At 52.6% G+C, this 26,276-nt stretch overlaps 2 protein-coding genes across 4 annotated transcripts in view; one reads left to right on the forward strand and one right to left on the reverse strand.

Annotated features, from left to right (window-relative positions):
* Positions 1-13,406, reverse strand: part of LOC141051466 (WD repeat-containing protein 73-like) — a 34,970-nt gene extending 21,564 nt beyond the window's left edge. Inside the window, exons 1-4 of the mRNA XM_073548390.1 lie at positions 13,099-13,406; positions 10,778-10,845; positions 2,674-2,762; positions 721-809 (exon numbers count right to left, since the gene is read on the reverse strand). Of these exons, the coding sequence (XP_073404491.1) occupies positions 721-809; positions 2,674-2,762; positions 10,778-10,845; positions 13,099-13,406 (554 nt within the window). The remainder of the gene's footprint in view (positions 1-720; positions 810-2,673; positions 2,763-10,777; positions 10,846-13,098) is intronic.
* Positions 13,274-26,276, forward strand: part of LOC141051551 (piwi-like protein 1) — an 87,673-nt gene continuing 74,670 nt past the window's right edge. Inside the window, exon 1 of one of the 3 annotated variants that reach the window (XM_073548530.1) lies at positions 13,274-13,319. The gene's annotated coding sequence lies outside the window, so the exon portion shown is untranslated. Of the gene's footprint in view, positions 13,320-13,506; positions 13,585-26,276 lie in introns of those variants that run through there. The other 2 variants (XM_073548528.1, XM_073548529.1) reach the window with 2 other exon arrangements.

Genomic DNA, 26,276 nt, shown 5'->3' on the forward strand with positions numbered 1-26,276 from the left:
GTAATGTATGTACACAGTGACTGCACCAGCAGAATAGTGAGTGCAGCTCTGGGGTATAATACAGGATGTAACTCAGGATCAGTATTGTAATGTATGTACACAGTGAGTGCACCAGGAGAATAGTGAGTGCAGCTCTGGGGTATAATACAGGATGTAACTCAGGACCAGTAATGTAATGTATGTACACAGTGACTGCACCAGCAGAATAGTGAGTGCAGCTCTGGAGTATAATACAGGATGTAACTCAGGATCAGTAATGTAATGTATGTACACAGTGACTGCACCAGCAGAATAGTGAGTGCAGCTCTGGAGTATAATACAGGATGTAACTCAGGACCAGTAATGTAATGTATGTACACAGTGACTGCACCAGCAGAATAGTGAGTGCAGCTCTGGAGTATAATACAGGATGTAACTCAGGATCAGTAATGTAATGTATGTACACAGTGACTGCACCAGCAGAATAGTGAGTGCAGCCCTGGGGTATAATTCAGGATGCATCACTGTGATTATTACTCTGTGTCGCTGTGATTCTGTGGATGTAAATAACACGGCTTCTTCTCACTGACAGGAAGCAGAGATCCTATATGTGGTGATAGACGGGTTGGAACGTTTCCTGATACAGTGATCACCTCCATTTCCTCTATCTCAGCGCCGTCCCTTCACCGCGGGTGGCGTCTGCACTCAGCGGTGCCATTATTAGAGCTGGGTGTCTCGTACTTTCTTCCTGGGACGTGTCTCAGGCTGTAGACGGGATGTTGGGAGAATCCTCCATATTGCACCTTCAGATCCCTTTCTGGACACAGGCCCTGGCAGAGGGGGAGACAAAAGTGCAAGTGAATTCCTGTGGTGGAAGACAGCAGAAAACAGTTGCGGAGGGGATGGTCAGAGCCGTGAACTCTGCGTGTGACGCACCATTCATTTCGAAAATCAGATGTGGCCGAGATGGATTACAGCGTGGGGCAGTGTGGTTTATCTTCACATCAGATAGGTGAGGGATATGGTTGTTTATTATTTTTGTTTTTTGTTTTTTTTACAGGCGACAAGGCCTTCACTGGAATAGGTGTAAAGGAGAGTATAACTTTAATTTTTTTTTTTTTAAGATAAATGTGTAAAACACGGTTTTGTTAGAATTCAAACAAAGGATTTTATTCTTGCCTTGTTTATTTCAATACTTACTATGGGGTTGGTAATGAAGGCGTCTTATCGAGCTGATATCAACCCCACAAATATTACCCTACTTGACACAGCCACAGAGAAAGTGGGAAGAGCTCGGTTATGTGCCAGGTTTTGCGCATCTTATAAATGCGCCATTTCTGATGTTGGTAGAATGGGAGGGGGGCCAATATCTCTGGCCCCTTCCCAGGTTATTAATATCAGGCCGCAGCTGTCTGTTTAGCCTTTGCTGGTTTGCATTTATAGGGGAGCCTATGTCATTTTCTTTATGGGGTTCCCATAAATTCATCAGTAAATGCTAAGCTAACAACTGTGAGCTGTTATTAATAGCCTGGGAACCTTTTGGGATATTGTCCCCTTTCCCAGATTATAAACATCAGCCCCCAGCCGTGGGCTTTCCCTCTGCTGGTTATCAAAACCCCACACTGTTTTTGTATTTAATTCTTCATTTTACGCGAAATGTACACAGGCGGTGCAGAATACAGTGACGCTGATCTCAGGAAGACCAGGCAACAATGATGAGAGCTGCCTTCAGCTGCTGGCGCCTGGGATAAGCAAGAACTGTACTGCTTTTCCCAGGCACTGGGAAACACGGCCAGCAAACGGATACACAGATGTCACATACATACGGATGTCACCTGGACATGGACCACGGATCTCACCAGTACTGGGTTTCATGTACAGGAATCACCAGAACGAGTGAAGCTACTCTTACTGTGTGCACACAGGAGGATTAGCCATTCAGGATTCTGGGAGAGCTGGGAACGACCCCACCTACTACTGTAACTTGGGATCATCACTGCTAGTATTAACATGAATGAAAACATGTATGAGAGTAACACCGCCACCTGGTGGTGAAAATTGAGAATGCAGACTCAATATTAGGAACGGATGGAACCCATTTTCCGTTGCAGCCAATTTTTTGTTTTTCCTTCGCCTTTCTTCCACGAACCCTAGATCCAGATTTTGCAGCTGATCCTCTGATTTTTTTTATTTCTTTATTTTTACTTTACGATTTTAAATTTTGTTTTTTGTTTAATATTTTTCCAAACTTTCTCTTTATAACTTTTTCCTGTGTCTTTTCGCCCCCTCTGGTCACTTCTCCTATATCGGGTATTGTACTAGTATTGCGGTATGTAGTAAAATCCAGCGGCATTTATTCGGCTCCGTCCATGATGGCAAACCATCAGGACCCCGCGATTACGTGGTGGGTGGGCAGATGGTGTCCTAACAGGCGGCGCTCCAGGGTCATGCCTGTTACACACAGCGCAGGCGTCACTGATCGGATCCCCATCCATTGTTCTCTGCCCTGGCCCAAAAGCGGGGTCCGGAGCAGGGGGCTAGTCAGTGTCTACTGCGCTCACTGGCGGACTCAGCCAGCTGCGTCCTAATAACTGGGGTCACCAACTCCGGCATGGATCTACCAGTGATCGGGTATCCGGAAGATAAAGAGGAAAGCCAAGAGCTGAAGCCCCCGGAGCCGCTGCAGCCCGTTACCTGGTTCTGCTGCTCCAGGAGCTTCTGCGGGAAGAGCAGCTGCAGGATCTCGTGTCTCCGGACCCCCGTGAACCCCGCGATACAGAGACCTACAGGACAGAACCATCAGTAATAAGGCAGAGGCCGACGGACCCCCGTACTGCGCGGCATAAAGGGGACCCCGAACTACAACCGAGCCGGAAATCTATATACAACAGGACGGAGCTACTGACTGCAGCACACGCAACACTACAAGTCTCAGCAGGCCCTGTGCCAGTATGATGGGAGCTGTGGTTACCAGCAGTAATGTATATACACAGCCCCCAGGTAACACGAGACCCCCGCTACAGGTAACACGAGACCCCCGCTACAGGTAACACGAGACCCCCGCTACAGGTAACACGAGACCCCCGCTACAGGTAACACGAGACCCCGATACAGGTAACACGAGACCCCCGATACAGGTAACACGAGACCCCCCGCTACAGGTAACACGAGACCCCGATACAGGTAACACGAGACCCCCGATACAGGTAACACGAGACCCCCGATACACGTAACACGAAACCCCCGATACAGGTAACACGAGACCCCCGATACAGGTAACACGAGACCCCCGATACAGGTAACACGTGACCCCCGATACAGGTAACACGTGACCCCCGATACACGTAACACGAGACCCCCGATACACGTAACACGAGACCCCCGAAACAGGTAACACGAGACCCCCCAAAACAGGTAACACGAGACCCCCCGATACAGGTAACACGTGACCCCCGATACAGGTAACACGTGACCCCCGATACACGAGACCCCCGATACAGGTAACACGAGACCCCCGATACAGGTAACACGAGACCCCCGATACAGGTAACACGAGACACCCGATACAGGTAACACGAAACCCCCGATACAGGTAACACGAGACCCGCGATACAGGTAACACGAGACCCCCGATACAGGTAACACGAAACCCCCGATACAGGTAACACGAGACCCCCGATACAGGTAACACGAGACCCCCGATACAGGTCACACGAGACCCCCGATACAGGTCACACGAGACCCCCGATACAGGTAACACGAGACCCCCGATACACGTAACACGAGACCCCCGATACAGGTAACACGAGACCCCCGATACACGTAACACGAGACCCCGATACAGGTAACACGAGATCCCCGATACAGGTAACACGAGACCCCCGATACAGGTAACACGAGACCCCCGATACAGGTAACACTAGACCCCCGATACAGGTAACACGAGACCCCCGATACACGTAACACGAGACCCCCGATACACGTAACACGAGACCCCCGAAACAGGTAACACGAGACCCCCCAAAACAGGTAACACGAGACCCCCCGATACAGGTAACACGTGACCCCCCGATACAGGTAACACGTGACCCCCGATACACGAGACCCCCGATACAGGTAACACGAGACCCCCGATACAGGTAACACGAGACACCCGATACAGGTAACACGAGACCCCCCAAAACAGGTAACACGAGACCCCCCGATACAGGTAACACGTGACCCCCCGATACAGGTAACACGTGACCCCCGATACACGAGACCCCCGATACAGGTAACACGAGACCCCCGATACAGGTAACACGATACACCCGATACAGGTAACACGAGACACCCGATACAGGTAACACGAAACCCCCGATACAGGTAACACGAGACCCGCGATACAGGTAACACGAGACCCCCGATACAGGTAACACGAGACCCCCGATACAGGTCACACGAGACCCCCGATACAGGTCACACGAGACCCCCGATACAGGTCACACGAGACCCCCGATACAGGTCACACGAGACCCCCGATACAGGTCACACGAGACCCCCGATACAGGTAACACGAGACCCCCGCTACAGGTAACACGAGACCCCCGATACACGTAACACGAGACCCCCGATACAGGTAACACGAGACCCCCGATACACGTAACACGAGACCCCGATACAGGTAACACGAGATCCCCGCTACAGGTAACACGAGACCCCCGATACAGGTAACACGAGACCCCCGATACAGGTAACACTAGACCCCCGATACAGGTAACACGAGACCCCTGATACACGTAACACGAGACCCCCGATACACGTAACACGAGACCCCCGCTACAGGAAACACGAGACCCCCCGATACAGGTAACACGAGACCCCCGATACAGGTAACACGAGAACCCCGATACAGGTAACACGAGAACCCCGCTACAGGTAACACGAGACCCCCGATACAGGTAACACGAGAACCCCGCTACAGGTAACACGAGAACCCCGCTACAGGTAACACGAGACCCCCGCTACAGGTAACACGAGATCCCCCGCTACAGGTAACACGAGACCCCCGATACACGTAACACGAGACCCCCGCTACAGGAAACACGAGACCCCCGATACAGGTAACACGAGACCCCCCGATACAGGTAACACGAGACCCCCAATACAGGTAACACGAGACCCCCGATACACGTAACACGAGACCCCGATACAGGTAACACGAGATCCCCGATACAGGTAACACGAGACCCCCGATACAGGTAACACGAGACCCCCGATACAGGTAACACTAGACCCCCGATACACGTAACACGAGACCCCCGCTACAGGAAACACGAGACCCCCGATACAGGTAACACGTGACCCCCCGATACAGGTAACACGTGACCCCCGATACACGAGACCCCCGATACAGGTAACACGAGACCCCCGATAAACGTAACACGAGACCCCCGCTACAGGAAACACGAGACCCCCGCTACAGGTAACACGAGAACCCCGCTACAGGTAACACGAGAACCCCGATACACGTAACACGAGACCCCCGATACACGTAACACGAGACCCCCGATACACGTAACACGAGACCCCCGCTACAGGTAACACGAGACCCCCCGATACAGGTAACACGAGACCCCCGCTACAGGTAACACGAGACCCCCGATACAGGTAACACGAGAACCCCGATACACGTAACACGAGACCCCCGACACAGGTAACACGAGACCCCCGACACAGGTAACACGAGACCCCCGACACAGGTAACACGAGACCCCCGACACAGGTAACACGAGACCCCCGCTACAGGAAACACGAGACCCCCGCTACAGGAAACATGAGACCCCCGCTACAGGTAACACGAGACCCCCGCTACAGGTAACACGAGACCCCCGCTACAGGTAACACGAGACCCCCGCTACAGGTAACACGAGACCCGCGCTACAGGTAACACGAGACCCCCGCTACAGGTAACACGAGACCCCCGCTACAGGTAACACGAGACCCCCTCTACAGGTAACACGAGACCCCCGACACAGGTAACAAGAGACCCCCGATACAGGTAACACGAGACCCCCGATACAGGTAACACGAGACCCCCGATACAGGTAACACGAGACCCCCGATACAGGTAACACGAGACCCCCGCTACAGGTAACATGAGACCCTCGCTACTGGTAACACGAGACCCCCGATACAGGTAACACTAGACCCCCGATACACGTAACACGAGACCCCCGCTACAGGAAACACGAGACCCCCGATACAGGTAACACGTGACCCCCCGATACAGGTAACACGTGACCCCCGATACACGAGACCCCCGATACAGGTAACACGAGACCCCCGATAAACGTAACACGAGACCCCCGCTACAGGAAACACGAGACCCCCGCTACAGGTAACACGAGAACCCCGCTACAGGTAACACGAGAACCCCGATACACGTAACACGAGACCCCCGATACACGTAACACGAGACCCCCGATACACGTAACACGAGACCCCCGCTACAGGTAACACGAGACCCCCCGATACAGGTAACACGAGACCCCCGCTACAGGTAACACGAGACCCCCGATACAGGTAACACGAGAACCCCGATACACGTAACACGAGACCCCCGACACAGGTAACACGAGACCCCCGACACAGGTAACACGAGACCCCCGACACAGGTAACACGAGACCCCCGACACAGGTAACACGAGACCCCCGCTACAGGAAACACGAGACCCCCGCTACAGGAAACATGAGACCCCCGCTACAGGTAACACGAGACCCCCGCTACAGGTAACACGAGACCCCCGCTACAGGTAACACGAGACCCCCGCTACAGGTAACACGAGACCCGCGCTACAGGTAACACGAGACCCCCGCTACAGGTAACACGAGACCCCCGCTACAGGTAACACGAGACCCCCTCTACAGGTAACACGAGACCCCCGACACAGGTAACAAGAGACCCCCGATACAGGTAACACGAGACCCCCGATACAGGTAACACGAGACCCCCGATACAGGTAACACGAGACCCCCGATACAGGTAACACGAGACCCCCGCTACAGGTAACATGAGACCCCCGATACAGGTCACACGAGACCCCCGATACAGGTCACACGAGACCCCCGATACAGGTCACACGAGACCCCCGATACAGGTAACACGAGACCCCCGATACACGTAACACGAGACCCCCGATACAGGTAACACGAGACCCCCGATACACGTAACACGAGACCCCGATACAGGTAACACGAGATCCCCGATACAGGTAACACGAGACCCCCGATACAGGTAACACGAGACCCCCGATACAGGTAACACTAGACCCCCGATACAGGTAACACGAGACCCCCGATACACGTAACACGAGACCCCCGATACACGTAACACGAGACCCCCGAAACAGGTAACACGAGACCCCCCAAAACAGGTAACACGAGACCCCCCGATACAGGTAACACGTGACCCCCCGATACAGGTAACACGTGACCCCCGATACACGAGACCCCCGATACAGGTAACACGAGACCCCCGATACAGGTAACACGAGACACCCGATACAGGTAACACGAGACCCCCCAAAACAGGTAACACGAGACCCCCCGATACAGGTAACACGTGACCCCCCGATACAGGTAACACGTGACCCCCGATACACGAGACCCCCGATACAGGTAACACGAGACCCCCGATACAGGTAACACGATACACCCGATACAGGTAACACGAGACACCCGATACAGGTAACACGAAACCCCCGATACAGGTAACACGAGACCCGCGATACAGGTAACACGAGACCCCCGATACAGGTAACACGAGACCCCCGATACAGGTCACACGAGACCCCCGATACAGGTCACACGAGACCCCCGATACAGGTCACACGAGACCCCCGATACAGGTCACACGAGACCCCCGATACAGGTCACACGAGACCCCCGATACAGGTAACACGAGACCCCCGCTACAGGTAACACGAGACCCCCGATACACGTAACACGAGACCCCCGATACAGGTAACACGAGACCCCCGATACACGTAACACGAGACCCCGATACAGGTAACACGAGATCCCCGCTACAGGTAACACGAGACCCCCGATACAGGTAACACGAGACCCCCGATACAGGTAACACTAGACCCCCGATACAGGTAACACGAGACCCCTGATACACGTAACACGAGACCCCCGATACACGTAACACGAGACCCCCGCTACAGGAAACACGAGACCCCCCGATACAGGTAACACGAGACCCCCGATACAGGTAACACGAGAACCCCGATACAGGTAACACGAGAACCCCGCTACAGGTAACACGAGACCCCCGATACAGGTAACACGAGAACCCCGCTACAGGTAACACGAGAACCCCGCTACAGGTAACACGAGACCCCCGCTACAGGTAACACGAGATCCCCCGCTACAGGTAACACGAGACCCCCGATACACGTAACACGAGACCCCCGCTACAGGAAACACGAGACCCCCGATACAGGTAACACGAGACCCCCCGATACAGGTAACACGAGACCCCCAATACAGGTAACACGAGACCCCCGATACACGTAACACGAGACCCCGATACAGGTAACACGAGATCCCCGATACAGGTAACACGAGACCCCCGATACAGGTAACACGAGACCCCCGATACAGGTAACACTAGACCCCCGATACACGTAACACGAGACCCCCGCTACAGGAAACACGAGACCCCCGATACAGGTAACACGTGACCCCCCGATACAGGTAACACGTGACCCCCGATACACGAGACCCCCGATACAGGTAACACGAGACCCCCGATAAACGTAACACGAGACCCCCGCTACAGGAAACACGAGACCCCCGCTACAGGTAACACGAGAACCCCGCTACAGGTAACACGAGAACCCCGATACACGTAACACGAGACCCCCGATACACGTAACACGAGACCCCCGATACACGTAACACGAGACCCCCGCTACAGGTAACACGAGACCCCCCGATACAGGTAACACGAGACCCCCGCTACAGGTAACACGAGACCCCCGATACAGGTAACACGAGAACCCCGATACACGTAACACGAGACCCCCGACACAGGTAACACGAGACCCCCGACACAGGTAACACGAGACCCCCGACACAGGTAACACGAGACCCCCGACACAGGTAACACGAGACCCCCGCTACAGGAAACACGAGACCCCCGCTACAGGAAACATGAGACCCCCGCTACAGGTAACACGAGACCCCCGCTACAGGTAACACGAGACCCCCGCTACAGGTAACACGAGACCCCCGCTACAGGTAACACGAGACCCGCGCTACAGGTAACACGAGACCCCCGCTACAGGTAACACGAGACCCCCGCTACAGGTAACACGAGACCCCCTCTACAGGTAACACGAGACCCCCGACACAGGTAACAAGAGACCCCCGATACAGGTAACACGAGACCCCCGATACAGGTAACACGAGACCCCCGATACAGGTAACACGAGACCCCCGATACAGGTAACACGAGACCCCCGCTACAGGTAACATGAGACCCTCGCTACTGGTAACACGAGACCCCCGATACAGGTAACACTAGACCCCCGATACACGTAACACGAGACCCCCGCTACAGGAAACACGAGACCCCCGATACAGGTAACACGTGACCCCCCGATACAGGTAACACGTGACCCCCGATACACGAGACCCCCGATACAGGTAACACGAGACCCCCGATAAACGTAACACGAGACCCCCGCTACAGGAAACACGAGACCCCCGCTACAGGTAACACGAGAACCCCGCTACAGGTAACACGAGAACCCCGATACACGTAACACGAGACCCCCGATACACGTAACACGAGACCCCCGATACACGTAACACGAGACCCCCGCTACAGGTAACACGAGACCCCCCGATACAGGTAACACGAGACCCCCGCTACAGGTAACACGAGACCCCCGATACAGGTAACACGAGAACCCCGATACACGTAACACGAGACCCCCGACACAGGTAACACGAGACCCCCGACACAGGTAACACGAGACCCCCGACACAGGTAACACGAGACCCCCGCTACAGGAAACACGAGACCCCCGCTACAGGAAACATGAGACCCCCGCTACAGGTAACACGAGACCCCCGCTACAGGTAACACGAGACCCCCGCTACAGGTAACACGAGACCCCCGCTACAGGTAACACGAGACCCGCGCTACAGGTAACACGAGACCCCCGCTACAGGTAACACGAGACCCCCGCTACAGGTAACACGAGACCCCCTCTACAGGTAACACGAGACCCCCGACACAGGTAACAAGAGACCCCCGATACAGGTAACACGAGACCCCCGATACAGGTAACACGAGACCCCCGATACAGGTAACACGAGACCCCCGATACAGGTAACACGAGACCCCCGCTACAGGTAACATGAGACCCTCGCTACTGGTAACACGAGGTCTTAGATACACGTAACACGGGACCCACCGCTACAGGTAACACGAGACCCCCGCTACAGGTAACACGAGACCCCCGCTACAGGTAACCCAAGACCCCCCGATACAGGTAACACGAGACCCCTGCTACAGGTAACACGAGACCCCCGGGTAACACGAGACCCCCGCTACAGGTAACACGAGACCCGCGCTACAGGTAACACGAGACCCCCGCTACAGGTAACACGAGACCCCCGCTACAGGTAACACGAGACCCCCGCTACAGGTAACACGAGACCCACCGATACAGGTAACACGAGACCCCCGATACAGGTAAAACGAGACCCCCGATACAGGCCATAACAGCCATGTACACACCGGTATCACCCGTCCAATCCACGACTCTCGTCGCCTCCTGCAGCTCAAAGTCGTGAAGATCCCAATATCTGAGGACACAGAGAATAATCACTGCGAGCCGATAGTGTACGGACCCCCATAACAGTGCCACCCACAGACCCCCATAAAGTGCCACACACAGACCCCCATAACAGTGCCACCCACAGACCCCCCATAATAGCATCACCAACAGATCCCCCATAACAGTGCCATCCACAGACCCCCATAACAGTGCGTCACCCACAGATCCCCCATAACAGTTCGTCACCCACAGATCCCCCATAACAGTTCGTCACCCACAGATCCCCCATAACAGTGCGTCATCCACAGATCCCCCATAACAGCGCGTCATCCGCAGATCCCCCATAACAGCGCGTCATCCACAGATCCCCCATAACAGCACATCCTCCACAGATCCCCCATAACAGCGCGTCACCCACAGATCCCCCATAACAGCGCGTCACCCACAAATCCCCCATAACAGAGCGTCACCCACATATCCCCCATAACAGCGCATCCTCCACAGATCCCCCATAACAGTGCGTCACCCGCAGATCCCCCATAACAGCGCGTCACCCACAGATCCCCCATAACAGTGCGTCACCCACAGATCCCCCATAACTGCGTCACCCACAGATCCCCCATAACAGTGCATCCTCCACAGATCCCCCATAACAGCGCATCCCACACAGACCCCCATAACAGCGTGTCACCCACAGATCCCCCATAACAGCGCATCAGCCACAGATCCCCCATAACAGTGCGTCCTCCACAGATCCCCCATAACAGTGCATCCTCCACAGATCCCCCATAACAGCGCGTCACCCACAGATCCCCCATAACAGGCGTCACCCACAGATCCCCCATAACAGCGCGTCATCCACAGATCCCCATAACAGCGCGTCACCCACAGATCCCCCATAACAGTGCGTCCTCCACAGATCCCCATAACAGCGCGTCACCCACAGATCCCCCATAACAGTGCGTCACCCACAGATCCCCCATAACAGTGCGTCACCCACAGATCCCCCATAACAGTGCGTCACCCACAGATCCCCCATAACAGTGCGTCACCCACAGATCCCCCATAACAGCGCGTCACCCACAGATCCCCCATAACAGCGCGTCACCCACAGATTCCCCATAACAGCGCGTCACCCACAGATCCCCCATAACTGTGCATCACCCACAGATCCCCCATAACTGTGCGTCACCCACAGATCCCCCATAACAGCGCGTCATCCACAGATCCCCATAACAGTGCGTCACCCACAGATCCCCCATAACAGCCCGTCACCCACAGATCCCCCATAACAGCGCGTCACCCACAGATCCTCCATAACAGCGCGTCACCCACAGATCCCCCATAACAGTGCGTCACCCACAGATCCCCCATAACAGCGCGTCGTCCACAGATCCCCATAACAGTGCGTCACCCACAGATCCCCCATAACTGTGCGTCACCCACAGATCCCCATAACAGTGCGTCACCCACAGATCCCCATAACAGTGCGTCACCCACAGATCACCCATAACAGTGCGTCACCCACAGATCCCCCATAACAGAGCGTCACCCACAGATCCCCCATAACAGCGCGTCACCCACATATCCCCCATAACAGCGCGTCATCCACAGATCCCCCATAACAGTGCGTCACCCACAGATCCCCCATAACAGCGCGTCACCCACAGATCCCCCATAACAGCGCGTCACCCACAGATCCCCCATAACCCCATAACAGTGCGTCACCCACAGATCCCCCATAACAGCGCGTCATCCACAGATCCCCCATAACAGCGCGTCATCCACAGATCCCCCATAACAGTGCGTCACCCACAGATCCCCCATAACAGTGCATCACCCACAGATCCCCCATAACAGTGCGTCACCCACAGATCCCCCATAACAGCGCGTCACCCACAGATCCCCCATAACAGTGCGTCACCCACAGATCCCCCATAACAGCGCGTCATCCACAGATCCCCCATAACAGCGCGTCACCCACAGATCCCCCATAACAGTGCGTCATCCACAGATCCCCCATAACAGTGCGTCACCCACAGATCCCCCATAACAGCGCGTCACCCACAGATCCCCCATAACAGTGCGTCACCCACAGATCCCCCATAACAGCGCGTCATCCACAGATCCCCCATAACAGTGCGTCACCCACAGATCCCCCATAACAGTGCGTCATCCACAGATCCCCCATAACAGTGCGTCACCCACAGATCCCCCATAACAGTGCGTCACCCACAGATCCCCCATAACAGTGTGTCCCCGCTGCCCCCTGTGCACTCACTGCCTTATAGACTCCAGCATCCAGTCCTCACTTTCCATTGAAGTGAAATCCTCTAACTTCTTCCGGCAGAAGGTCACGTGACGCCACACCAAGTCACGTGACTCCTCCCCTTGTTGGATTTCACAGCTGTGTGCCCCTAACGAACATGGCCGGACACCTGCCGGCGCCTCACTGCTCAGTGTCTGGAAGCCATGCTGGTCACTGGCAGATAACCTGTACTGGTAACACAATGAGCTCTCTTTTCCGTCTGTGACTCGGTGCTCCGTGTTTAGAGATTTAGATAGAAGATCGTTATATTTTATTACCATGAAATTTCCAGTCACAAATGTCCCGACTCAAACATGGCCGCTCTGCAGCTTCCGTCACGCTCAGCGCATGCGTGTTATGTGAACGCTTAAAAGGCAATTTAGTGGCGCGTCACGCCCGTTTGGAGCAGAGCGGTCCGCGCATGCGCACTCAGTAGTGAGCGGTTTGTGGAGCGGTGAGGTGATGATGAGCTCGTGGTCTGTAGAAGCAGTGCTGTAGAACTACAAGTCTCAGGATCTCCTATTACTACACTTTAGGGTTTTTTGCAGTATTTTGTGCCTGTGAAGTGTTTATGATAAGTTTCTGTGAGTCTGAGCGCCATTTTACTTCACGTCGTGTGATGTGGGGATCCCCACGTGCACAGGCGCTTGGTGTTGTTTTTGCAAAGTCTTAATTGTTTTTCTTTTCCAACTGAACAGCATTCGGGGGGGGCACTGACTTTCTTTTTGTGGGTTACACCGCAGTGATTGGAGTTTGCCTCCGGTCGCTGCTGTTAGAGGCGAGTGCTGACTGTGGCCACGTGATGCTTTCCCAATGCGACTTTTGCTGCGACTTTCTAAAAAATCTGGTAAAATTATGGTATTTCATGTGGCTCCATGACGGATATTTACGTGGCGTGAAGGGGATAAATAATTGGATTTTGGGCTCGTGTCTGCATTGCAGCTCCGCACCGAGGCTGTGACATAGGGCCGGGTTATACCGCTATAGGCTACCGGCGTCTATACAGACCTAGATGCAGAAAAAACAAAAAGTGCTCCCGGCCTCCCTGGGGTCGTTATGTGGCTGCATTCAACCCAGCTGGCGACTCTACGCTTCATCTACATACGGGGCCCTCCTCTAATGTTAGTATCACATGTGGCAGCTACCGGGGTAGGGCCCCCTTTCCAATTGCTGGGTTGCTGGGGGGGGGGGTGCGGCCCCTTCCCGGTGGCGGTTGCCGGGGGGGGGGTGCGGCCCCTTCCCGGTGGCGGTTGCCGGGGGGGGGGGTGCGGCCCCTTCCCGGTGGCGGTTGCCGGGGGGGGGGGTGCGGCCCCTTCCCGGTGGCGGTTGCCGGGGGGGGGGGGGGGTGCGGCCCCTTCCCGGTGGCGGTTGCCCAGGGGGGGGCCTGATGGTGACGGTTAATTTTTTTTTTTTTTTTACATAATTAACCCCTTCACGCTGCAGTCCATTCCCATTTTTCGCTTTAGGTTTTTGCTCCCCTTCTTCCCAAACCCGACACACAGAGCTTGGGTCCCCTGTGCAAGAAATGTGTCTGGGCCCCCTTCCTTTTATGGCGACAAAGCTATATATATATATATATATATATATATATATATATATATATATATATATATATATATATATGTGTGTGTGTGTATATATATATATAGCCACTCGCATTTACGTCTATATATATATTCCAGTCTCCTTTATTATGTATATTGCCATCCCCTATTATACAGCGCCCTCTCATTATGTACAGTACTGGCCCTTACATATTGGATTATATAGAGCCCTGTTTTTTATTACATACCGTCCTGTCTTGTTAGCTGTATAATGCCATGATGGCTAATGGAGCATGGGAAAGCTTGTTATCTGCTGGAGGAGCTGATGGACTGGTCTACTGGTCACCGGCTCCTCCATCAGCAGTCATTTTATATCTAAAAAGAGAGGGGAGTATGTAATAAAAGAGGGCGCTGTGAATAACAAGAATACACTATGTAAGAGACAGCACTGTACATAACAGCAGAGGAAGCTATATAATAAGGGACGGCACCATGTATAACTAGAGGATGGTACGTAATAAGGGACGGTGTTCTACATAAAAAAAGAGGAAACTGTAACTAAGGATGGTGTTATACAGAATTAGTAAGTACACTATATGCTAAGGGACTGTTAGACATAATAAGCGATAATAATGTCTTCCTCCACCTCCCCCTGTTCCTAAGTCTATTATAAGCCCCCCTTCCTCCCATCCCAATTCCCCACACCCCTCGTTGTCCTCCTCCCCCCGCATCCCATTATTGTCTTCTTCACCACCTCCTCTATCATTGCTTTTTCCCCTACCACCCCATCATTGCCCATTCCAGTACCTCCATCATTAATAATAATAATAACAATAATAATAATAATAAATTTTTATAGCGCCGACATATTCCGCAGCACTTTACATTTCAGAGGGGATTTGTACAGGCAATAGACATTACAGCATAACAATAATCACATAGATCATAACTGATACCAAGAGGCGTGAGGGCCCTGCTCGCAAGCTTACAGTCTATGATTGTATGGACCAGCCATAATGTTGTGTGTAACAGTACAGACACAGAGGGCTAATGGATGCATAAAGCATCATTGCCTTCTCCTGCACCACCCCATCATTGACTCCTTCCCCATCACTCCCATCATTGTATTTTCCACTACCACCTTCATTTCCTTCTCCCCCAACATGGCCTTCTCCTCATCACCCCCCCTCATGGCCTCCTCATCACCCCCCCCATGGCCTCCTCATCACCCCCCCCTCATGGCCTTCTCCCCATCACCCCCCCTCATGGCCTTCTCCCCATCACCCCCCCCCTCATGGCCTTCTCCCCATCACCCCCCCCCCCCCCTCATGGCCTTCTCCCCATCACCCCCCCCCCTCATGGCCTTCTCCCCATCACCCCCCCCACCCTCATGGCCTTCTCCCCATCACCCCCCCCCCTCATGGCCTTCTCCCCATCACCCCCCCCCCTCATGGCCTTCTCCCCATCACCCCCCCCCCATGGCCTTCTCCCCATCACCACCCCCCCTTATGGCCTTCTCCTCCATCTACACACACACAGACACACACAGCAACATTCACCTCTGCACATTCCCCCGCAGTGCTGCACATGCGCGCGCGCACACACACACACACCACCACTCATCTCTATACACACACACACACACACACACACTACCTCTCACCTGTGTGCACCGCAGGCACTCCCGCTGCATCACCAGCGCCCGCTCTTCCTCTCTCTGCCACAGCCGGACGCTGAATGATGATGTCATCCAGCAGCGCTGCTGTCTATAGGAGAGGAAGCGTGGGCGCCGGGCAGGACGGATCGCTGCAGCTCCACTGCTACTTTCTCTTGTAAGCAGTGGAGCTGCTGGGACCGCTTCCTGCCCGCCGCAAGTGAGGGCAATCTGACCAGGGGTCCTGGTGTAGCTGCACATGTGGTATGTCTGCCCATGCCAAGTGCGTCAAAATTCCAATAAAAAGTGCAATTCCACAGTAGGTTTTTTTGGTATTTTGTAACCATGTTCACTATTTGATGACTGACCAGGCAGTCCGATTTTCCCCCCCCCCCCCATGCAGACTCACCTGCGATCAATATCCGGCAGCGTACATGTGCTGCGTCCAAAGCGCTGTCGGTTACTGAGTCTGTGCATCTTCCCTAAAATTGTGCTTGGAATGTTTTGTTTTTCTGCATTTCACCTTTTTTAGAGAATTGATTGAACACCACCTGTCCACCCCCCGTATGAGGAAGCCTCTGTTGTAATTGTTACATATGGAATCCTTAATGGACCAAGGACTAACGTTTTCAATGATAATAAGTTCAATAATTCCTTTCTGACTTGTAAGGTCGAAGACCTTGTTCCACCTGAATCATCTTCTTAAAGGGAATCCGTCAGCAGGATTCCAAACTCCATATTATTCATATGCGTATGTAGCTCTGTCAAAGATAAGTCCAAGGCTACCTTTACACAGCCGTGCCATTCCACCATTACTGAGAAATCGGCCTTTGTAATTGATATGTAAATGAGATTGAAGAGCTATTGTAGATCTGAAGCCTCTCGGTCCTGCCCAAAGCTCTCTCTCCTGCCTGACTGATGGCTTCTTTTCCATGAAGTCACACACTGCCTGCCTGTCTGCCAGCAGTGATTGAGATTTGTCACTACCTGCTACATGTAATACCATTTTTACTCTTCGCCACGACAGCACCAACTGGAGAGAGGGATCCGCCCATGGGAACAGGAAACCTACAGAGCTAAAAGAGGGCGGTCCGCCTCTCCTCCTCAGTCGGTTTCATGTTCCTATAGGAACCGCAGGATTTTCTACAGAAGACATACCTGGGCCAGGGAACCGCCTGTGCAGTATCTGCGTGAACGGCAGGGGTTCTGGTCCAGAAGCAGCGACGGGGGAGTGCTGGAGCCCGGCTCCTCGACTGACACAGCAGCAGCGCGATAAGAAACACCGGTACCGGGTGGAGCCGACCGGGGGTTTTCTGATAACATACACGCCACCGGGATTATGGAGGAAAGCCATCCCGGTCCGTGTGGGAGTGCGGAACTGAGGAGAAGCGGTAATCTCCGGCGTTCCTGGGGCTTCAGCGTCCAGGAGGACGCACATGCAGCGCTTACAGGAGGTAAGCAGGAACTTCCGGGTTACCGGAGGTTCCTCAGCACACAGCGCACGTGCGGTCTCACAGAGCCGCGTGAGACTAAAGCATGGAGGAGCACTCCCCGCCCCCTCCAGGAAGAAAGAAGAGAAAAAAAAAAAGGGAAATGGTTTAATGTTTGCGGCGCCGGTGGCTGTATTCCAGGCCAGTCGCATGCTAATTAGCCGTGCCACAGGCAGGCGCACCTGGGGGGGGGGAGGTACCGGATAATGAAGGGGGCTATAAAAAGACCGTGGGGATATGGATAGAGCGTGCAAGCATGTCTTCCCCAAGACAGGACACGCATCCCCAGGCAGAGGATCACTCTCACCGAGGTTCCTCGAATAGGAGCCACAGAAGCCACACCAGCAAACCTCCTTCTCAGCCTCCTGAGCCGGTACCTACAGCTTCTCTGGGTGAGTGGATAACTCTCTGCCTTTCAAGCTGTTAAATATCTCTGTCTCTCTCTCCTCCGCCATGTCCACCATAGGCTAAGAGGAAAGAAAAATCCAAAAATAAGGAATGTGCCCTCTGTACACGTCCTCTACTGGACTCTTATACAAAGAGGCTATGCAAAAAATGCATTAGTGAAAACGCAAAACTGGCTTCAACATCAGCCACAGGCATAAGGGCTATAATAAGGGAGGAATTACAGGCCCTAACCCAGTCTAGCAGCGTACCTAACAAAAACTAAGACTAACAAACCAGCTACTGTTAGCTTAGATATGGATGAGGACGAAGCATTAGTCTCTGACAGTTCCAATACATCCACATCGTCTTCCTCTGATATCGAGGGGCGTTCATGTTTTCCAATAGATAACATGTACAACTTGGTGAAATCTGTGAGAAACACCATGGGATGCACAGAGACTAAGGAACCGCAAACAACATGAGATTATGTTTGCGGGGTTAACAGGAAGAGGAGAGCTTTTCCCGTTATACCATTTATAAAGGCCTTGGTGAAAAAGGAATGGGAGAAGCAGGACCAGAGGGGTTATGTTCCCTCGGCGTCACAAATAAGGTACCCCTTCAGCGACGAGGAGTTGTCAACGTGGTCTAAGGTCCCGAAAGTCGACGCGGCAGTCTCCTCAGCCTCAAAACAGTCGGCCATACCAGTGGAAGACGCAGGGATTCTAAAAGACCCACTGGACCGGAAAGTGGATGCCTCACTAAAGAGGGCATGGGATGCAGCTACGGGCACGTTTAAACCGGCAATAGTACGTGCACAACTCGCTCTATGCTGGTCTGGATTGATCAGCTAGACCAGCAAATAGAACAAAAAATCTCCAGAGACAAGCTTCGAGCTGCTATACCACTGATTCGTGGTGCAGCAGCATATATAGCGGATGCTTCGGCCGATTCGCTACGCAGGGCAGCCAGGACAGCAGGCTTACTTAATAACGCCAGACGGAGCCTGTGTGTGTGTAAGGTGCTATGTTTAGAGGATCCTCCTTCCGCAGGGATAGGAGCTAAGGACCCAGTCCCTCCAGTAGGAGGGAGACTAAAATTTTTCCTTCAGGAATGGGAGAAGATTACGGCCAGCTCGTGGGTCCTGGGCATCATTAGGGAAGGATTAAAATTACAGTTCCATCACGTACCCCGTGACTCAGTCATCCTAACACCAGTCCAACAGCGGGCCCTAGAGACTGAAATTTTCAGTCTACTGGAAAAAAAAAGTTTTGATCCAGGTGCCCAAAGGACATGAAGGGAGAGGATTTTACTCCCCTCTCTTTCTGATACCTAAACCAGATGGCTCCTTCAGGACTATAATTAACCTGAGGAAGCTAAATTCATTTATAATAAATCATAAATTTAAAATGGAGTCCATTAGATCGGCAATTAAGCTCCTTTTCCCCAATTGTATGATGGCAGGCCTAGATCTGAAAGATGCCTATTATCATCTTCCCATCCATTAGATTCCAGAAATACCTCAGAATGGCGGTCTTCCTCGAGGGCACCATACAACACCTCCAGTTCACAGCCATGCCATTCGGCCTTTCCATCGCACCAAGAGTCTTTACAAAGGTGATGCTGGAAGTAATGGCTTTCTTACGCCAGAAGGACACTTAGTACCCTATTTGGATGACTTTTTGATAATAGGGAACTCAGCTAGACAATGTAATAAACGAGTGGCTGATGCAATCTTATCCCTACAGGCTCTGGGTTGGATAATAAACTTCAAGAAGTCCAGAATCGAGCCACAGTAAGTTAAGTCCTTCCTGGGTCTCCAACTAGACTCCATAAGCCAAAAATGTCTGCTACCACAGGTAAAGATTACAGCAATTAAAACGAAGGTCAGGTCAGCACTAGTCAAGCCACACATATCCTTAAGAGAGGCAATGTCCCTCCTGGGGTCCCTTACTTCCTGCATCCCGGCAGTTCGGTGGGCCCAATTCCACACGAGAGAATTACAGCATCAAATTCTCTTAGAGGAGACCCAGGACCGTGGAAATTTGAGAAAGAAAATCACTTTATCTCAGACGGTCCTAACTTCCCTAGCATGGTGGCTAGAGGAGGATAATCTATCGGGAGGAGTACCATGAGTGATAACACCCTCCCGTATAATTACTACTGACGCCAGCCCCACAGGATGGGGAGCTCATATGGGAAGCACCTTCGCCCAAGGCCTATGGGATATAAGTGAGGAGCAGGATTCATCAAACTTAAGAGCTAAAGGCAATCACTCATGCATTATATCGTTTTCTTCCGCAGTTACAAGGCGAAAACGTGAGGATCCTGTCAGACAACACCACAGCGGTCGCATATCTGAACAGGCAAGGCGGGACTCGATCAGTCGCATTAATGTCTTCTGCAAGAAAGATCTGGGCTTTAGCTGAAAAACATTTTTTTGTCTCTCTCAGCCCTCCACATAAGAGGGAGAGACAATTCGGAAGCAGACTTTCTAAGCCACCATACACTTAGGCAAGGAGAGTGGTGCCTGAGCCGACAGAGTTGAGCAACTTTTGTTTTTTTAGGGTCGAGTTTCGTTTCGTTTCGTGAAACTCGACTTTTCCAAAAGTCGGGTCGAGCAAGATCGGCCGATTATAGGGAAAAGTCGGGGTCGTCCCGAAACACGAAACCCAATGTAAGTCAATGGGGAATAAAAGTCGGCAGTGAGAGGAGGACAGGAAACACACCTACAGTGCCCATTTGAATGCCAAAAGCATCAATTCTTCTTACTTAAGCTTGTCAACCTTAATTAACTTCATAATACAAGTTACGCACTGAAAAATGGGGGTTATTTGGCTAAAGTTGTGGGGGGTAGGGCTGGCTCCAGGTTTTCATGTGCCCTGGGCGAAAGAGCGCCCCTTTAACACATACCACAACTCATCATGCTCCGATACGGCAGAGAAATAGCGGTATAGTACAATGAAAAATACTTCACTTTTTACATCTCATGACGAGGCCCATCTATTTCTCCATACAGAATCATTGGTCCCATATAATGTTTGAAACAGTATATGATGAGCTCCACATAATGCTACAGTATATGTTGGTCCCCATGGATGAAGCTCCACTGTCTTATGGGCCCAAAAAATGCTCCAAACATAATGGGCCCCATTTCTAATGCTCTAGTGTATAATGGGCCCTGTAAATGCTGCTCCAGTGTCTGTTGTCCACCTTTGGAATGTTCCAGTGTATGCTGGGCCCCATCTATCATTCTCCAGAGTATAGTGCTCCCCAAAAATTGCTGTCCCAACATTGAAAACAATCAAATAAGTCTCCTCGCTAGGGAATCCCTGTACTAGTCTGGACTCCTCGTCGTCCCCATCTTCCATCTCACTGCACAGTATTTCAACCTTGCAAGTGCTGTGATCCTGAGCAAGCAGGGGGGCCCACTCGTTGGCGACGGCACTGGCACAGGGCCCCTGATAGTACGGTGGTGTGTCTGATGGCGGGTGGGCCGAACCTGCACTTTCATCTGCATCTTCCTCTTTGTCACCGTGTAAGATGGAACTGTATATGGGAAGGGTAACCTGAGTTTCATCAGGGTCAGATTCAGGCCGTGTAGCGTGCGAGGGGAATGTAGTGGTCTGGGTCAAGGTACCAGCAGATTCATCGAGCAGTGGCTGGGCATCAGTGCACTTGTGTCGCCCCCAGGAGTACGGTCGCCACAGTGGCATTACCTTCCTCCTAGGGAGTGTGATGTCATGCTTGGGAGCAACGAAGGATCTCTCTAGCAGGTTAACTGATTGGGCGGCGTTATTCCCACGAGTCATGACCCTTCAAACAGCGTTCATGAAGGCAAAGTGTTTGTTTTACGTGGGCAGTATGGTTGCAAAGCTGAACCTTAAAGGAATGTCCAGAAGGGCACCACCAGGAGTGGAGCCTACGGTTAAATTCGACTCCACCTGGGAAACCTCAACCATGCCAGCTACAGAAAAGATGCACACATTGCAAGCTTAATTCCATTAACGAACGAGACTCCGTCATGCCCCGCGGTCCGAGTCCGGCTTACTAGAGGGACACGTGAGGCTCTGGAACATGAGATTGGCCAATAACTGGTGTGTCATGCCCTTACATGTCCATGGCTGCATGTGCGCTAAACTGAAAAGGCCAGCGTTTGTCGCTTACAGGTGCAGATAACCCGCTGAACAACGTTAGTGATGGGGATCACTGATTACAATTATTACCCGCGAACGATGATTTCCCAGTAAGTGCAGGTCAACCGCAGTTCCGGAATTAGGCCTAACAGTCATTCCTGAAAAAATGAAAAACTTACGTGTGCAAACCACAGGTGCAGTAGCTTGCTTAACAGCTCGCCAGCCGTTCTCACGCCCAGTATGGATTACACGTGATTGCACAAAGGTGAGAAAGGGTACCGTATCCCCTGATAACATGTATGGATAGCGTACACATTCAAAATATGTCTATACATCAGGAGGCAGGCTCAGATGGTGTTACGCCCAGTATGGCTTGCACGTGATTGCACAAAGGTGAGAAAGGGTACCGTATCCCCGGATAACATGTAAGGATAGCGTACACATTCAAAATATATGTCTATATATCAGGAGGCAGGCTCAGACGGTGTTAGGCCCAGTATGGATTGCACGTGATTGCACAAAGGTGAGAAAGGGTACCGTATCCCTGGATAACATGTATGGATAGCGTACACATTAAAAATATGTCTATACATCAGGAGGCAGGCTCAGACGGTGTCAGGCACAGTATGGATTTGACGGCCCAGACTACACAGCGGAGGAGCAGGGAGAGGTAAAGATTGCAAATGCTGGGGCCCTGCACAAGCAAGGGGGGCCCACTCGTGGGCGTCGGTACTGGCACTGGGCCCCTCATAGTACGGCGGTGTGTCTGACGGCGGGTGTGCACCACCACCGTCAGACACGTGATTGCACTATGAGGGACCCTGTGCCAGTGCCCGCGCCCAAGAGTCGGCCTACCCACCTGTCCAGGGCAACGGCACTCGCACGGTGTCGTGCGCTAGGTGGTGACCCGGCCATGGGGGGGGAGGCAGCACAGTTAGGGAGTTTTAGAAAGTGGCATATGTTGATGTTGGACATTCAGCTGATGCAAAAGGCGAAATAGGTGAAGTCCCAGGAAGAGGTGGACCAAAGCAAGCCATTTTTCTGTCACCCTATGTGTCATCAGGGGAAGGTGGGACAAAATCCTTGGAAACCCATGCATGGTTCATTTTAATGAAGGTTAGATCATCCACATTTTGGGTTGACAGACGGGTCCTTTTTTCTGTCAGGATTGATCCAGCTGCACTGAAGACTCTTTCCGATAGCACACTTGCAGCTGGGCAAGCGAGCTCCTGTAAGGCATATTGTGCCAATTCAGGCCAGGTGTCCAGTTTAGCGGCCCAATAGTCAAAGGGGAATGACCTGTGTGGGAGAACATCGATATGGGAGGAAAAGTAGTTTGTAACCATAGTTGACAACTGCTGTCTCCTGTCACTTTCCATCGATGCAGTATTACCAGTTGTGTGAGCGGTACTTGAAAAATCAGTCCACAACATTCATGAAACCCCTGTCTCCAACGCCACTTCTGCTGTGTGCACCATGAACACCTCTGCCAAGCTGCCCCCGGCCCGTACGGCTCGTGTGAGAACCATCACCGCTGCTGTGTGCTGGGAATGCCTCAAGCAACCAATTTACCAGAGTTGCTTGTTTATTAGCCAATATTAGGTCAAGGTTCTCCTGTGGCATGATGTTTTGTAATTTGCCTTTATAGCGTGGATCCAGGATGCTGGCCAACCAGTAGTCGTCATCGTTTATCATTTTGGCAATGCGGGGGTCCCTTTTTAGGATCTGCAAGGCATAATCTGACATGTGGGCCAATGTTCCCGGTGTCAATGATGCACTGCGAGTGCTGGTTGGAGGAGCACTTTCTGGCAAATCCACATCCCTCCAGTCACGCACAAACCCTGTACCAGACCTTGCCACGCCAACATTTTCACTTGCCCCACGAGATGCATCCTCCTCCCCTAAGTAATCATCCCCATCATCATCCTCCTCCTCCTCTTCTTCCTCCACCTCGTCCAGGAGAGGTCCCTGAGCAGACAATGGCTGAATGTCATCAAGGATTCCCTCCTCCTCTTCCTCATCAACATTGGCTGCAGACGCCTGCTCCTTAAGGTGCGTCAAAGTTTGCATGAGCAGACGCATAAGTGGGATGCTCATGCTTAGGATGGCGTCGTCTGCGCTTACCAGCTGTGTGCATTCCTCAAAACACTGAAGGACTTTACAGAGGTCTTTCAGCTTCGACCACTGCACACCTGTCAACTCCATGTCTGCTCTCAAAGTGCCTGGCCGTGTATCCTCCCACAAATGCATTATGGCCTGCCTCTGCTCGCACAGCCGCTCCACCATGTGCAGGGTGGAGTTCCACCTTGTTGCAATGTCGATAATGAGGCGGTGGTTGGGAAGGTGGAGCAATCGCTGCAGCTTCTGCATACGAACGGAGTGTACAGGCGACCGGCGGATGTGCGCGCACAGTCTTCGCACCTTCTGGAGCAGGGCTGTTAACTCAGGATAATTTTTGAGGAAGCACTGCACCACCAGGTTCAAGGTGTGAGCCAAGCAAGGTATGTGGCTGAGTTTTGAAAGGGCTATGGCTGCCACAAAATTACGGCCGTTATCACTAACTACCTTGCCTGCCTCAAGATGTACACTGCCCAGCCATGACTCAGTTTGTCGCTTCAAGTACTCGGCCAGCACCTCGGCGGTGTGTCTGTCGCCCAAACACATCATCTGCAACACAGCATGCTGACGCTTTCCACTAGCTGCTCGATAGGGGGACACCTCATGTGCAACAGTGGCAGCTGCAGATGCAGTGCTCGTACGACTGCGCTCTGTGGACGAGCTTTCGCTTCTGGAGGAGGAGGAGGGTCGAACGCCTACAGCCAACTGTTTCCTATACCGTGGGCTAGGCAGCACTGTCCCACCACCGCTGTCCCCTGTGGACCCTGCATCCACCACATTAACCCAGTGCGCAGTGATGGACACGTAACGGCCCTGGCCATGCCGACTGGACCATGCATCAGTTGTGAGGTGCACCTTTCCACTCACTGACTGCTTGAGTGCATGGACAATGCGGTCTTTTACATGATGGTGGAGGGCTGGGATGGCTTTGCGAGAGAAGTGGCGACTGGGTAGGTCATAGCGTGGTACTGCATAGGCCATGAGTTCGCGGAAAGCTGCGTTTTCCACCAACCGATAGGGCATCATCTCAAACGTGATTAGTTTGGCAATGTGGGCGTTCAAACCCAGTGTACGCGGATGAGAGACTGAGTACTTTCTTGACCTACTCATAGTGTCTGGGAGGGTGAGCTGGACTTGAGAGCTGCATATGGTGGAAGTAGCGGTGGACATGGCGGACTGAGAGAGGGTTGATGATGGTGATGGAGTTGGTGTTCTTTCTGATGGCCTAGATTCAGTCTTTCGTTGATATAACAGTGGGATTCCCTGACTGCTGTGGCCTTGCAACGACACCTCAACATTTGCTGCTGTGCTAACCGGTGGGCTTACAGTGGGGGAAACAATGTAGCGTTGCTGTCTACCTTCTTTGTGATCAGTTGCACATGTGGCACTTGAGGTTTGGTGTTGTGTCCACGCTTGCAAGTGCATGGTGGTTAAATGTCTAAGCATGCAACTGGTATTCAAATTTTTCAGATTTTTCCCTCGGCTAAAGGTCTTTGCGCACTTCTTACAGATAACCTTGGCCTGATCATGAGGATTTTGTTCAAAAAAGTGCCACACTGCACTCTTCCTACTTTGGCAGACATTTTGCGGCCTAGCACGCTGTGATCTTTTGACCCTCTGCACAAGCTGTCCAGCAACTCTTTTGATTTTTGGAACCTGTCTTTGGAGTGCTCCGGGCCTGCCAGATAACAGCTGTTGCGATGTCGATGCCTGCTGTGGATGCTCCTCATCTGAGCTATTGGAAGCAGCACCCTCTTCCCCCAATGGATGCCAATCTGGGTCAACAACTGGGTCATCCATCACCTCCTCTTCAATGTCATGTGCA

This window comes from Dendrobates tinctorius, unplaced genomic scaffold (assembly GCF_039654945.1).
Source record: "Dendrobates tinctorius isolate UK_male_01 unplaced genomic scaffold, ASM3965494v1 ptg000157l, whole genome shotgun sequence".
NCBI classification, from domain to species: Eukaryota; Metazoa; Chordata; class Amphibia; order Anura; family Dendrobatidae; genus Dendrobates; species Dendrobates tinctorius.